We start from the raw sequence: 16,208 nt of genomic DNA on the forward strand, positions 1-16,208 counted from the left end.
ACAACCCCTCACAAAGCACATTCCAATAGTCAGTAGGAAGTTGAAGCATTTAAGGGTGCATTGTTTAAACCAATAAAAGTCCTACAATTCCGAGCTTTCCCCAGCCAGCATAGTATTGGGATTTAAGGCTGCAGTCTTGTGCAAACTCACCTGGGAGTAAGTCCTGTTGAAATCAATGGTGTTCAGAGTAAACATGCATAGGATTGCTCTGTAAGTAGGCACTCAGAGTTGTTGTTTTCAAGAAGTATGCAACCAGGTACAAATGCAGCCAAACATGTTAATAGTATTGGTGCCAAATTACAAATGTTATATTGTGAACTTTTTCCAACTGACAAATTGGGTTAAGGTTACAACCCTATATTCATTCAGTAATCTTCTTAGTATTTTTTTATGTTTGTTTATTTGGGTTTATTTGTTGTGTGTTTTTCACACATTGGATGCCGAGCAAAAAAGCAACTGATAAATGTATACATTTTTTTTAAAAGGGGTTGAAAATCTGCTATACAATTTACTGACAGTAGAGTTGTTAAATTTAGTCTACAAACATACCAGAGCTTGCCATTTGACAGTGTCAGTTCTGGGCTCCAAATTCTGTTTCCATTCATGTAATAACAATGCAACCCTATAAATGTCTATTCAGAAGGAAATTGCACTGAGTTCAGTGACATTTATTCCCAGATAAACTGGTACAGGTTTGTAGCCTACATTCTCTTAATAAATTCCATTCTAACTCTTAATCCCTTTCTGATCAGAGAAGTTTTCAAAATCCAGCTGCTCTACTAAGTGGCTTATAAAAAAAATTCTTTCTGTAAATCTAAGCCTATCACATCTAATGCTACTTGTGGTTTTCTGTCATCTTTCCCAAGAATTGCCTCAGAGGGATGAAAAATTCAGTGGCAAGATTGCAGTATCTTAACCTGCATTAATACAAGCTAGGCAATAATCAGATGTGTAGGATCCAAAAATGTCAGCAGAGCCAGGCGGGGGCGGTTCCTCCCACTACACACCTGCAATATCTGCTCTGGAAGATCATGGGAAGGAAAGGGGAGAGACGGGAGGGAAGGACCCATTCCACTAGTAGACTTTTGCTAGCACAATATCGAATTTAACTCCATCACAAAAGTATTTTCCAAATAAACAGGATTTAATGTTTTCTATCAGTGTTATCTGCATTATATCTGTACTCTATATTTTTTGTACTGTACAACTCTTAGCAAACCAATAATTTAACTCTTTTCATAAGTTCATACGCTTATGAAAAACGTATATCAACACTAAAATAATGATTTCTATAGCTATCCACAATTATCAATCTAAACATTGGATAAAAATCTCAACTGAGAACCCAGAAATATTTTTGGTGTTTTTTTAAAATAAATGACAGCTGAGATGTGCCACTGGTACAACTTGAGCTAGACAAACAGATACAAATTTCTGCACTTCCTCATTGCTGATAATTTGCTTTTTCAGGTTTATTTATGAAACAGAACATCACAATGGCATAGCAGAATTACTGGAAATACTGGGAAGGTAAGCTGCTTAATAAGTTATACATCATAATACTATTTGGACAGTAAAGCAGAGTGAGTTTACAGCTTTATATAACATCTCAGTTCTAATTGAATTTAATTTTTATTTATTTTGCTTTTCCTTTCATTTTAATTTATTTGTACTTGAATATTTATTTATTTATTTATTTATTACATTTCTATACCGCCCAATAGCCGGAGCTCACTGGGCGGTTCACAAAGCTCTCTGGGTGGTTCACAAATTCAAATTTCACAAGTTCAACATGAAACTTGAATTAAAAACATGGATTGTAATACATAGAATAAGAGTGGTTTTTAAAAAAAGATTAAAGTTGAAGATATGGCAGAATGTTACAGCTTTTAAAGTTCTAAAACCCTGTTTTTCCCCCTCTTCAGTATAATTAATGGATTTGCCTTACCATTGAAAGAAGAGCACAAAATTTTCCTTCTCAAGGTATTATTACCTTTGCACAAAGTGAAATCACTCAGTGTCTACCATCCACAGGTAAATGATTCTGTGTGGGAATTATGTTTTAAGAGTTTTGATTTGATAAGTTACAAAACCATAATCAGGTTATTAAATAAATTTCATCCTTATTTTCATGGTTCACTGTCTAACAATAGGTGTTTGGATATTGGAGACTTAATGCTGATTCAAATCAATTTCTGTGTGTTTTGGTTGGCTTCAGTGGTGTAGCTAGCAGTGGACCTTGGGGTCAAAGTCCATCTCCTCACAGACCACCCACCCTCCCAAATGATCACCCAGAGTGGCAAGTGAAGGAGGCAGTGAGGAAGGCCTGGCATAAGCACCTGGGCTGATGTGGGCATGCCGGGCCCACCAGGGCTAATGCTGGTTGCCTCAGCACCCTTCTCCATGTATTGAGGGACAGCAAACTGAGCATGGCAACAGATGCTCCTTTTAAAAATATCCTTTTCTACAGTGCTTATTCCCAAGAATAGGGCAGAAGAAACAAATTCTCATTTTATTCGTGTAGTCATGACAGTGATACGAGTTTAAAATGTAAAAATGCAGGTGCTCAAGGGTATTTTTTTTTTAAAGTCAGGGTTGGCAAACAGTTTTTACTGTGTTTGTTCCAGAGTATCAGGGCTATAGAAGCACTTGCAAATGAATGGTGGTATGGAGTAGAAGAGAAATATGATAATCGTGTACTTCGCAACTGAAGTGATACACATGGCAGTGAGCAGTGAAGTGGCCAAGTTTGCGGATGTCACCAAATTATTTAGGGTGGTTAGAACAAAAAGGGATTGCAAGGAGCTCCGAAAGGGTCTTTCCAAACCAGGAAAATGGGCATCAAAATGGCAAATGCAGTTCATTGAAAACAAGTATAAAGTGATGCATGTTGGAGCAAACAATCCCAGCTTCAAGTATAAGCTGATTAGATCTAAGCTAGTTGTGACTGGCCAAGAATGAGATCTTGGGGTTGTGGTGGACAACTCGATGACAATGTCAACCCAGTGTGCGGTTGTGGTGAAATAGGCACATTTCGTGTTAGGTATAATTAGGAAAGAAGTTGAGAATAAAACTTGCCAGTATTATACTGCCTTTATACAAATCTATGGTGCAGCCACATGTGGAATACTATGAATAGTTCTGGTCATCACACCTAAAAAAAGATACTGTAGAGCTAGAAAAAGTGCAGAAAATGGCAACTCTCCCAAGGGAAGGTTACAACAGTTGGGATCATTTAGCTTGGAGAAAAGGTGAGTAAGGAGAGAAATGATGGAGATGTACAAAATTACACATTGTGTGGAGAAAGTGGATAAGGAGCCATTGTTCTTCTTTTCATAATACTGGAACCCACGGTCATCCAATGAAGCTGGTTGGGGGAGATTCAGGAGAGATAAAAGGAGGGATTTCTTGACATAGTGCATAGTTCAATTTTGAAATTAATTACTGCAAGATGCAGCGATGGCCACCAGTTTGGATGCTTTAAAAGGGGAATTGACAAATTTGTGAAAGAGAAGGCTATCAATGGCTACTAGTCCTGATGGTTATATTCTACTACTATCAGAGATGGTATGCCTATGTACACCAGTTGTTGGGGAACATAGGTGGGAATGAGCTGGTCGACCACTGTGCGAACAGAATGCTGGAGTAGATGAACCCTCAGTTTGATCCAGCATGGCTCTTATGTTCTGTCTAACGGTCCCCAGTGTCTAAAATTATCTAGCTGCACCACTGCTTGTTTTTTTTTTGGGGGGGGGGGTGTGATTTTTTTTTAAATCCAAGCTGTCAGAATGGCTTAGTTGCATTTCAGGTTCAAACTTACTTAATTTCACTGGTGCTTCTGTTGTAGCCATGCAGAGGTCCCACTACAATAAATAGAACATTTGATCGTGCTGTTATGTTCCAAGGCCTGCTATATAAGTCACTTATCAGGGTAGCCTAGGCACGGAGAAGGGCTCCTACAGCCATACCCACCATGGAATGTACTCTCTGGTGGAGGTCAGCAGTTTCTCCTGCCCCTTTTCCCTGTTAAAATCCTGTTGTGAGCACTTTTGGGGAGTAAGAAACGTGTCTGCGATCATTCTTTTGGATTTTAATTGGATGTGAGGGTGTGATGGCTCCATTTATTTTATATGTTGAGGTTTTTGTTTTTAATTAGAAGTATTTGTGAAGTCATTGCAAGTTTTCATAAGCACATAGACAGGCAAGAATAAAATGTTTTTAATAAATAGTTGTACGTGCACTTTTCAGATATGTATTAAAATACTGCTTTGTAGGTGTGTGGTTTTGGTATCTTCTCCTCCCTCAATATACAGTAAATAACAAGCAAAGTATTTTTCCATCTACCAGGAAGTAAGGTGGTGTGTGTATTCTCTTGCAGAGACACAAAGAGCCATCTGGAGAAGCTCAATTCTTGTTTGAGCAACATTGTAGATTATTATTGTTACAACGGGGAATACACAGCTGCCTTTGCTGGATGAATCGAAGTTCAAATAAACTGCATAATAAGCTATAGCACTTCTGGTTTCAGCCTATACTTTTGATCACCTATTTTTGGTTGGTCTCTTTCATTTATCCTTTCCAATAAACTCTCATAGGAACAGAGGGGAGATAAATTATTCAGCCTTCATTCCAATAGCTAGGGCAGGACTTCATCTGGCACAATGAGAATTCTTGAATTCCCCTGTTTATTTCTTTATCATTGTGTGATAGTTTCCCAGCTCGTCCATCACTCCAGATAACATGTGCTGTAACCGCAAACGATTGATGCCTTTCACTTACTTGATCATGCGAAATATACCTACACTTTTAATGCTTGGCATTTCTGAACATTTTTGTGGTGGCTTATACAGAATTACATTGAAATTGAAACCTCGTCATTTCCTAAAGACTAGTATTGCATAGTTCTTCATCGTGGTCTCTATGCATCACACATATGGGCTTTGCGCCTGCGCAGAGACCAGACCGGAATCTCCAATAGCTTAGGGAAACGTTTTTGGGCGGGAACCCCTCCCCCGCGCTACCGCGCATGACCATGGGGTTCCCGCCCTTCCCTCAGTTCTTCGTCGTCCGCATTGTGCACAGACCTAGAAACCGTATTCTCTCCAGTTATCTTTAAACCTAATACTTACCACTAAATTTTCCTCGTATTCTTCTTTCCACGTATCCTTCTTCAATTCTCTTTTCCTACTTTGCCTAAAAAAAAAAAAAAAAAAAAAAAAAAAAAACAGTTATTCTTCTGTTTTCCTTTTCTTTTTCTAGCGATCCTTCGATCGCGTTGGCGCCTCAGGCGCATGGCCGTTAGGGCCCCATTTCGTAAGTGCGTAAAATGTGGCTCTAAATTGCCACCAAAGGACGGTCACTCGCTCTGTGTGCTTTGCCTGGGTGAGGGACACAAGGTTCAGCAGTGCCATCATTGTATGGCGTTCACCAAACAAACGCGGAAGAACAGAGCGGATAGACTTCGGTCTATACTTTGGGAAAAAGCTCTACGAGCTACTGAGCCTACGCCTCAAAAGCGTAAGGAAAAATCCTCCTCAAGGGCAATGGAAGAGACCCATAGCCCTGAAGTTCAATCGATTGTTATCGATGAGGAGATGAGGGCGGATAACAGGGCCATACCCCTGACGCCAGGCCGATCTCTAGCGGTGTCTGCGGCAAGAAAGATTTCAAAGAAAGCCCGGACCCCTAAGTCGGCAGAACACTTAAAAAAGAAGAAGAAAAAGAGGAAGGACGCTGATAAACGTTCCTCTCCTAGGGTCGATACCGTACCCACGGTGCCCGCTAAGCCTAGTTTGCCAGCGGCGACCTCGATACCGACGCAATCGTCGATGCCGACTCCGTTACCAACTGCAAGGAGTTCGATGTCGGAGGGCGAGATTCGTGACTCCACATCGGCTATCTCCGCACCGTACCCTTCGGTACCGTGCGCTACTGCTCCACAAGAACCAACTGGTCTCGCTGTGTCTACCTCTTATCGACAATTGCATTCTCCTAGACCTGACTTTGACCGCATTTCGCAGTACTCCGGTTTTCAAAGAGACTATTCTTATGACTGGGAATACTATCGTCCCCAAGAATTTTACCCAGCAGAACGGAGGCATTACGATCATTATGCTCATCCTCCTCCAAATGCAAGGGTCATTCAAATCCCTCCTGCTCTTCAATCTCACACTCCTCGCAGTCAGCACAGCAGAGTCGACCCTGCTGAACAGCGTTCTATACCGAGGCTGACAACACAGGTCTCTTCACCTCACCAAAGCCAGACCTTGCAGCCAGTGCGTCAAACACTGCAACCGCAAGACTCTCCTGATGAGGACTATAGATCTGATTCAGACTCTGTGGTGTCGGTAGCCCCATCTATGCCTTCCCCCGATGACGTTGTAAACACACAAGAGCCCGTTTCCACATCGGAGGACATGGGAAACTTTACCGACCATGTAAGGCGGATGGCACGAACGTTGGGTCTCGATGTCGACCAACCGACAGAGGTCGATGATGACCCAATATATGATGTTATGCAAACGGAAGCTACTTCTACTATCGCTATCCCGTTCCCTCCTACTTTGCGGAGGACAGCACAATCCTCGTGGAAAACTCCTTGTGCAACTCAACCAACGTCTAAAAGACTTGAGTCGATGTACAAAATTAAAGAATCTGATGCAGACTTTCTATTCCAACACCCTAAACCTAATTCAATCGTTGTTGAATCTGCCCAAGGAAGATCCCAAAGAGTACATTCAGCCCCTACTGATAGAGAGGGCAGAAAATTGGACTATTTAGGCAGAAGGGTTTATGCGTCTTCTTCTCTAGGGATAAGAACTGCAGCGTATGAGGCTACGATGGCCAGATACCAGATATTCTTATTAGACAAGTTAAACTCCCTCTGTGACCATCTACCCGAGGAGAAAAAGGAGTTGGCAAAGATTTTCCAGACCGAAGCTACATCAATAGCTCGTCTCCAATTGAATTCAGCAAAACACCAGACGGATTCACATTCAAAATCAATGATGGGCTCCATAGCCCTACGTCGTCATGCTTGGTTAAGATCAGCCAACCTGACAAACGAAACAAAAACTAGGATTGAAAGTCTTCCATTTGATGGAGAAGGACTATTTAACAATAAAACTGACGAGTCCTTAGATTCAATATATAAGGCTCGCACAACAGCCAAGAAGATGGGCTTCTCGCAACCACAACCGCAATTTAAACAAAGGCGCTGGACTAGACAACCGTACCAACAGATGCAGCAGCGCCCTCAATACGACAAACAACCTGCAAAGCAGCAACAACTTCAAAGAAAGAGGCCGTATCAGGCCCGATACCAGCAAAGCAGACACCAGCCTGATTTCTCTAAAAGACAGCGGCTTTGACTTCTCCGTCCCAGGCCTACTACCATTTACCAACCGTCTAGCACCCAAGTACCATCAATGGGAGTCCATAACATCCGACTCCTGGGTGCTCACTATCATCAAGACGGGATACGCCATCGAATTCGATGCCCTTCCTTTTTCTTCGGGAGTGAAGATAACAGCACCATCCCCTCCTCTGCTGCTCGAGGTACAGACCTTGTTATCGAAGGGAGCCATCTCTCCCGTACCTGCGGAGGAACTCAACCAGGGATTTTTCTCCCGTTACTTCACGGTCCCGAAGAAAGATGGAGGTCTTCGTCCGATTATGGACTTAAGACAACTGAACAGATACATCACTCCAAAGAAGTTTCGTATGACAACAGTTACTTCAATCCTCCAACTGTTGCATACAGGGGTCTGGTTCGCGGTAGTAGACCTGAAGGATGCGTATTTCCACATCTCCATCAGGGAATCGCATCGAACTTACCTACGGTTCGCCATCGGCGTCGAACAGTTCCAATTCAACGTCCTCCCTTTCGGCCTTGCGACGGCGCCGAGGGTCTTCACGAAGGTGATGGCTGTTGTGTGTGCCCACCTGCGAAAAAAGGAAATACATGTTTATCCATACATAGACAACTGGCTCCTGGTAGCGGAGGACAGTCACACGCTCCAGGAGAATATAGCCACGACTTTAGAACTTTTAGAATCCCTTGGTCTGTGGGTCAACCAGGAAAAATCTATACTGACTCCTCAGCGGACGATAGACTTCATAGGAGTGACTCTGTCGTCTCGAGATGGAAGAGCTTACCTCCCGTTAGCGAGGGCAAGGACACTTCGGGATCTAATTCTCGATGTCGAAACCCAAGCAAGACCTTCGGCATGGACAATCCAACGGTTGCTGGGTTTGATGGCGGCGACTACCGCTGTCATCAGATTCGCCAGACTGCGAATGAGGATTCTTCAAGGGTGGTTCCTGAAGACCTTCGATCTTCGACGCAACGCTCGCAGGACTTACCTTTCAATACCGAGTCAGGTTCGGGCGTCGTTGAAATGGTGGCTTTCGATGGAAAACCTCCTGGAAGGGATTCCGTTTCAGCAAGGAGCACCATCGCTTACCATCACGACAGATGCTTCTCTCGATGGATGGGGAGCTCACTGCAATTCGCTTACCGTCCAAGGTCGATGGTCCCCTCGGCAGAAAGGGGATCATATCAATCATCTGGAACTCTTGGCTGTGGAAAATGCTTTGAAAGCGTTTGCCCAGATCATCGAGGGCAAGGACGTTCTGATTGCAACAGACAATACCACTGTTGTCTGCTACATAAACAGGCAAGGGGGAACGAGATCATACCCCTTAACCCGTTCTGCACTCAGGATTTGGAACTGGTGCATAAAGAGACAGACTTACCTGACTGCGATCCACGTAGCGGGGAAGGAGAACATCGTAGCGGACTCCCTAAGCAGGTCCTTCCATGTCAACCACGAATGGGAGCTCGATACCGAAGTAAGAAACAACCTCTTTCGGTATTGGGGCGATCCGGCCGTCGATGTCTTTGCCACTGCAGAAAACGCAGTCTGTACCAACTTCTGCAGCAGAGCAGGAAGCGGAAGGAACTCGCTAGGAGACGCTTTCGCAAGAACTTGGACGGGAGGACTATTATACATCTTCCCACCTTTCCCACTCCTAACAAAAGTCGTGGCCAAGATAAGAACAGACGGCACAAACTGTATTCTGATCGCGCCGTGGTGGCCTCGACAACCATGGTTCCCCCATGTTCTTCGACTGTCGAGAAGGGACTACATCGAGCTACCATCGATACCGAACCTTCTGTCTCGACACCAAGGCAGAGTTCGACACCCAGACCTCTCGACACTCAAGATGACGGCATGGAGAATAGTACCATAACCTCCGGTATCGAACAATTGACGGTACACAGTATTTTGACTGCGTCGAGGAAACCTTCGACAAGGAAATCGTATGCTGCTAAATGGCAGAGGTTTTCTAAGTTTGCACTGCAAATGAATCACATCGCTGAGACTTGTCCCGTCTCTGTGATTCTAGAATACCTACTCTCACTGTTCAAAGGAGGCTTAGGACTTTCGTCCATCAGAGTCCATTTGGCTGCCATCACTGCTTTTCATGAAGGTGTAGAAGGGTTCTCGCCTTTCACCCATCCTACATCCAAGGAATTTTTGAAGGGTTTGAAAAACACCATACCGACTACTAGAAACATCGTACCATCGTGGAGCTTGTCGGTGGTGCTCCATGCATTGATAAAGAAACCTTTTGAGCCCATGGCTACAACGGACTTAAGACTCTTGACTCTCAAGACTGTGTTTCTGGTAGCCATAACTTCAGCAAGGCGTGCAAGTGAGCTTAGAGCTCTAAGAATTGATGCGCCATATACAATTTTCCATAATGACAAGGTCGTGTTGCGAACAGACCCATCCTTTTTACCCAAGGTCGTGACACCCTTTCACTTGGCTCAGGACATTATTTTGCCAGCCTTCTTCCCAAACCCTACAACGTCTGCAGACACTGCTCTCCACATGCTGGACGTTAGAAGAGCTCTCTCTTTTTATAGAGCTAGAACTGAAGGATTTAGAAAATCCAAACAATTGTTTGTATGTTATGGTGAGCCTTATAAGGGACTCCCGGTGTCATGCCAGCGATTGTCACGCTGGATAGTAGAGACAATTGAACTTGCCTACTCTATCTCTAAACTAGAGATACATCGACCTGTGACAGCTCATTCAACCAGAGCGATGTCGACGTCGGTGGCCTTCAGCAGGGGTGTTCCACTTCAGGACGTTTGTAAGGCTGCGACTTGGTCCACCCCTTCTACATTTGTCAAGCATTATAGCTTGGACACTCGATCCAGACATGACTGTTCGTTTGGAAGGGCGGTGCTCTCGGAAGTGTTGAAATAGTACACCAACCCACCTCCAAAGGTATGTGAGCTTGTTACTCGCCCATATGTGTGATGCATAGAGACCACGATGAAGAAATGCAGGTTGCTTACCTGTAACTGTAGTTCTTCGAGTGGTCATCTATGCATTCACACAACCCACCCACCATCCCCTCTTGGTGGTGTGATATTTAATAATGACATTATTGACTAGGGATTATATTTTATCTTATTTATTGAATTACACTCATGTTTATGGGGGCACAATGCGGACTCCTGTAAACTGAGGGAAGGGCGGGAACCCCATGGTCATGCGCGGTAGCGCGGGGGAGGGGTTCCCGCCCAAAAACGTTTCCCTAAGCTATTGGAGATTCCGGTCTGGTCTCTGCGCAGGCGCAAAGCCCATATGTGTGAATGCATAGATGACCACTCGAAGAACTACAGTTACAGGTAAGCAACCTGCATTTCTCATCTAGTGGAATGCAGAAACCAGAATCTTAGCAAGTGTGATAGCAGCTGGCACTTTGCATTCTGTAGCACTGAGTCTGGCCCATGGACAATTGCTGTTTGGCTACACAGTGGCTGCAATTTTATAGCAGGCTGGGGCTGAAACCCCAAGCTTCCCCAATGCTTGTGGGAATATATTATAATGGCACATATTTTTTATTTTTATTTTTTTATTTATTTAAGGATTTTTATGCCGCCATTCAGCCAAAAAAGGCTCTCACGGCGGCTTACAAAAGTATTTCTTGACAGTCCCTGCCCACAGGCTTACAATCTAAAAGACATGACACAAAAGGAAAGGGGATTGGGAGGGAGGAGGAGGAGGGGGAAAAGGAAAGCAAACTCAAGCACTACAATCTTAGTTGGAAAGTTCAGCAGTTACAGTTGACAGCAGGAGGGAGGGGGCTCTGAGCTGGAGCTGGACCCAGGCACGGTGGAGAGGTGCCTGGCTGCTGCTTCCTCCCTCACTGGTGGCCTCTGCAGAGACAGTTGGTAGCAGGAGGGAGGGGGCTCTCAGCTGGAGCTGGACCCAGGCACGGTGGAGAGGTGCCTGACTGCTGCTTCCTCCCTCACTGGTGGCCTCTCCAGAGATAGTTGGTAGCAGGAGGGAGGGGGCTCTCAGCTGGAGCTGGACTCAGGCACGGTGGAGAGGTGCCTGGCTGCTGCTTCCTCCCTCACTGGTGGCCTCTGCAGAGACAAATGGTAGCAGGAGGGAGGGGGCTCTCAGCTGGAGCTGGACCCAGGCACGGTGGAGAGGTGCCTGGCTGCTGCTTCCTCTCTCACTGGTGGCCTCTCCAGAGATAGTTGGTAGCAGGAGGGAGGGGGCTCTCAGCTAGAGCTGGACCCAGGCATGGTGGAGAGGTGCCTGGCTGCTGCTTCCTCTCTCACTGGTGGCCTCTGCATTTTACTTGATACTCATAATAGGAACCCATATTTAGCCACCCAAAAAATACAGCTTTATCACAAAGTAAAGTATACATAAAAATTGTCATGTGTGATAGCAGACTTTAGAATATACCCATTTATGAGTAGTCTGGTTTGTGACAAGTAATTAGAACCCATTAGATGTGATTCTCCTATGTATCAAACCTCTATAAAACTGAGTTGTTGTAGCCTAAACAATGTTATTCTTTTCTTTCATTTTAGCTGGCATACTGTGTAGTTCAGTTTTTAGAAAAGGACAGCACGCTTACTGAGCCAGTAAGTTTTACTTCTTCCTTTTTTATCATTTTAAGGTATTGAGCAAATTAATGATTTTTTGAAAGTGCATTTGTTTGCTGGCCAACTAGCTTATCATCAGCTAATGACCTGGTAAAGTGTACCATTTATATTATGTATTTATAACACACTTTGTTTATAACATAGCTTTAGCTATGGGGCGGTATATAAATGTTAAAATTATTATTATTAATAATAATACATGTATCTCATCTGCAGTCCAACCTATAAGTTACTGTGCTCAGAAAAAAATTGTTTCAATTCAAACAGGAAAAAAACTTATATATAGAAATCTCTCATTAGTCTTGGGCTTCCACCAAAAAGGTAGTCACAAAGCCTCTCTAATGGCCTCTTTTTTGGCTAGTTAGTGGCTACCCCCTTTTCTTGTTGATTGCACAGGTCCCATAGACTATAATATTTGCTTTATTCCTCATAAGAAATGGAAATAATGAAGGTGAGCAGATGATTGTTTCTCACTGAGCATGTAGGAGACATTGAATTAGATCCAGATTTAGGTGCATGCAAATGAGCTAGTGGTAGCGGGCTTCCCTACCCCCTCCTCCCCATGGTAGCCGCTTCAGCCCCCTGAAAATCCTTCACAATGGGTTAGAAGAACCTGTGGAATGGGGTGAGTTATAGTGTTGGGGGAGGATCCCCTGAAATCAGACAGAGGCACCTTCCTTGAGTAGGGCCCTTCCATCCATGAAAGACAGATCCTGGCTCCAATCCATTAATGTCTTGCAATACATTTGTTCAACTGAACCTGTCAAAGAAAAGCCTACCTGTTTAATAATATGGAAACATTAGCTAGTAGCTTATTAAGCACAGCAGTCAGAGCCATAAATAGCAAGATTGCCTGCTTAACAAACAGAAAACATTCGAGGATAAGTTTGTTGTTGTTTAGAGGTTGTTCCTCTTAAGAATCTCAAGGCCCATAACTCCATCATATTTACTGAATATTCGTGTTCGATACAAATTCACATTCAATAGTTTTGAATGTGATAAAAAAAACCATATGTTAACAGGTTTTTGACTGGGAAGTAGCTTCTTAAAATTATAACGACCAATCTTCATTGTTAATAAGTTAAGAAATCATCCCATTCATTCATTACATTTATATATCCCCAGTAGCCAAAGCTCTCTAGGCAATTTACAAAGATTTTAAACCATTAAAAATACATTATAAAAGCCAATTGCCTTCAAACATATAAACTGACAGCACACATCTATCTAAAACAATTTTAAACAACAGTAAGAAAAATCCAGGAATTAATTAAAACCTTATCATATGCTGCCAAATGCCTGAGAAGAGAAAGGTCTCAACCTGACACCAAAATGATAACAATATTGGCGCCAGGTGAGTCTTGTCAGAGAGATCATTCCATCATTATAGGGGAAAGAATGTTTAAAGGTATATTGGTGTTAAAGTTGTTGTATAACAGTAGCAGTTGATGTGAGCAATCCATGATAGACCACTGGAAGACATTCATTTTTAATGCTCTGAAAATTGGACAATTTTCCTCTTTTTTGTTGTTTTTACAGGTGGTGATGGCACTACTCAAGTACTGGCCAAAGACTCACAGTCCAAAAGAAGTTATGTTTTTAAATGAACTAGAAGAAATTTTAGATGTTATTGAACCATCTGAATTTGTAAAAGTTATGGAACCTCTTTTTAGGCAGCTAGCCAAGTGTGTCTCCAGTCCACACTTTCAGGTTGGTCATTCCAAGAAATGTACTTGTGTTAAGCATTTTGACATTACGCTGCCTAGTGGATTTGTAAAATGCCTTGCCTTTTAAATACATCACATTTCAATATGTGATTTAGCACAAGATTTTAAGCAAGCTGTGGGGAACAAAGGAATAAGTTCAGCTGCAGCAGCTATGTTGGCTTCCTCTCTGACATCAGCAGACAGATGTTTTTCTGTTGCTTCTGTAAGTACCAGGTAAAGATGTCTAGTGGCAGCTCTGGCAGCAAGCACAGAGATGCCAGCTTCAAAATGAAAGAAGCCAAATGCAGGGAAGCAGGTGAACTATGGGAGGAAAGCTCAATTAAGATAGAAACAGGACTCTCTGTGGCCAGAAGAGGGAATATTGTAGAAAACGTAACAGTTTGCATCAGTTACTAAGTGGCAGAAATGTCCCTATGTCTCTTAGGTGGCAGAACGAGCACTATACTACTGGAATAATGAGTATATTATGAGCTTAATCAGTGACAACGCAGCAAAGATTTTGCCCATCATGTTTCCATCCTTGTACCGGAATTCAAAGACTCACTGGAACAAGTAAGAAACTATTGAAGTATATTGCTTGATGGCCTAAAATCTAGCATTTCACATGTTGCAGGATTTCTTAAACCCCTATAAATTAGGGAAAAGATTGTGTAATGCACTTGAATTTCTTGTAGATATATATGCTTGTACATGGATGGCAAGAGATTTTCCCCTCAAACAGGATAGGTGAAGATAAATGTCACCTTTGGAATAAGAAAAATAGGGTAGATTCTTCCATATGTAACTTGTTGTTCTGTGCAGTTCCAAGGTATACTTTTTTTAAGGGGTGGTTCACAAACCAATCAGGCATATTGATACTACGCATAGTGGGGATGCATGAGTATTGGGTTAATATATGAGCCTTCTTGCACTGCTGTGAACAGAATGCATCATATCCTTGAGCATGTATGTGTGTCCATCGTGCTCCAGGAGTATCCTCCACCCTTTTTGTGGGTGGAGTGCATACATCCAATCACAGAGCATGCTCTACATACAGTGGAGGATGTAGGCAATTTTCTGTCTCCCACAATCCCACTCTCACTGAATGAATGAGTTTATTATGGTCAGAAACCAATAAAAACTGATAGAAACAATATATGACAAGAAAACTGACAATTCACAAAGTAACATAAAGATCTTACTTTGCCATCTTCTTCCAAGTTTTTATTGAAGTCAGAAGAAAATTAGCTGCTTCTTCAGTAATATAAAAGTCATTACTTAAACAGAATTTCAAGAGTTTCATTGGGTTTTCAGGTAGAATTTTTAATAAAGGAAAATTCAGACTCTCTCTGGGCTCCCTACAAATTGCTATATAAAAGGAAAACCAATAGGTCTTCTCTCACTGATTCCACAGGGATAAAGTTGATCTCTTAGCGAAATCTTATTAAATCAGAAGAGCAGAAGGAAAGACATTAACTTGAGCGAGCATAAATGTTGTCTTGCATTTGTGAATCGTTGATGTCTGCTGGTATGGGGCTCTGGCAATTCCATAATTTAAAATAGTACTTAAAGATAATGGAGAGCAATGTTTATCAGCTGCAATTCTCAGATGATGTAAATCTGAAGTCTGTTAACCTCTGAATAATAAAGAGCCTCCTTTAGACCATAATTACCCCAAACCCAGGGGGAGGTGGGTGGGGAAACTCCATATGAAAATCTTTTCATAACCCACATCCACCAACTGACCATTGTATCAGAGCAATAAGTGAACATAACTAGAGGGGACAGTGATAAAGTGCAAATGCATTATTCTACTAATATACCCACTTCCAGATATATAGCCATATTTCCTACCACAGTTATTCTTTACCATTATTCATTTATATGATAATCCAGTATCTATCTCTGCATGCTAACTTTGATAACTGAAATCCGAATTGTGGTCCATAAACTCCTGTTGAAATTATGTGTTTTTATTAAAATTAAGATAATCTTGTTCCCTCTGTTTTCCTTTTTCCCCTCTTTCTGCATTCCTATCCCAATTTGTTTGTTCTTCTGTCATTTTGCGTCCACACAATTTAGAATAATACTAGCATGTACCTAATCCTAACCACCATGATTTTGCAACTATTCCATGTCTAAAGAAGCTTTTGTTTCAGCTACTGTGTGAATGCTGGTTGTGCTGGCTGTTGCATAGCCTGGTGCTAGTTGTGATCTAAGGTCTACTGTTGGGTGGCCAGGAATGCATGATAAATCTGTCCTTCAACACAGTGAGAGAAGATGCTGAGTAAAGGATTGATTATTAAGGATTGATTTACGCTAGCTGGATGCAAGTAATCCATTGATACACCCAGTTTTTAAAGTAATGTAAATTACTTAAAAACAATATATTGTAGATCATTTTGTTCATTTGTGACCATCCAGTCATTCTGTTCTAAGCATGAATAATATCACTGGGCACACAAAGTATGGCACACTTTTTCACTTATTTAACTTGCACGATGCAAGTAAGAATAGTA

The 16,208-nt window shown here is 42.4% G+C and overlaps 1 protein-coding gene across 6 annotated transcripts in view; it reads left to right on the forward strand.

Moving 5' to 3' along the window:
• Positions 1-16,208, forward strand: part of PPP2R5C (protein phosphatase 2 regulatory subunit B'gamma) — a 99,666-nt gene that overhangs the window by 73,979 nt on the left and 9,479 nt on the right. For all 6 annotated transcript variants that reach the window (XM_063118061.1, XM_063118060.1, XM_063118059.1 and 3 more), the window contains 5 exons: positions 1,471-1,530; positions 1,926-2,034; positions 11,909-11,962; positions 13,523-13,693; positions 14,135-14,262. In XM_063118061.1, coding sequence (XP_062974131.1) covers positions 1,471-1,530; positions 1,926-2,034; positions 11,909-11,962; positions 13,523-13,693; positions 14,135-14,262 — 522 coding nt within the window. The remainder of the gene's footprint in view (positions 1-1,470; positions 1,531-1,925; positions 2,035-11,908; positions 11,963-13,522; positions 13,694-14,134; positions 14,263-16,208) is intronic.

Source organism: Elgaria multicarinata, chromosome 2, assembly GCF_023053635.1.
Source record: "Elgaria multicarinata webbii isolate HBS135686 ecotype San Diego chromosome 2, rElgMul1.1.pri, whole genome shotgun sequence".
In the NCBI taxonomy this organism is placed as follows: Eukaryota; Metazoa; Chordata; class Lepidosauria; order Squamata; family Anguidae; genus Elgaria; species Elgaria multicarinata.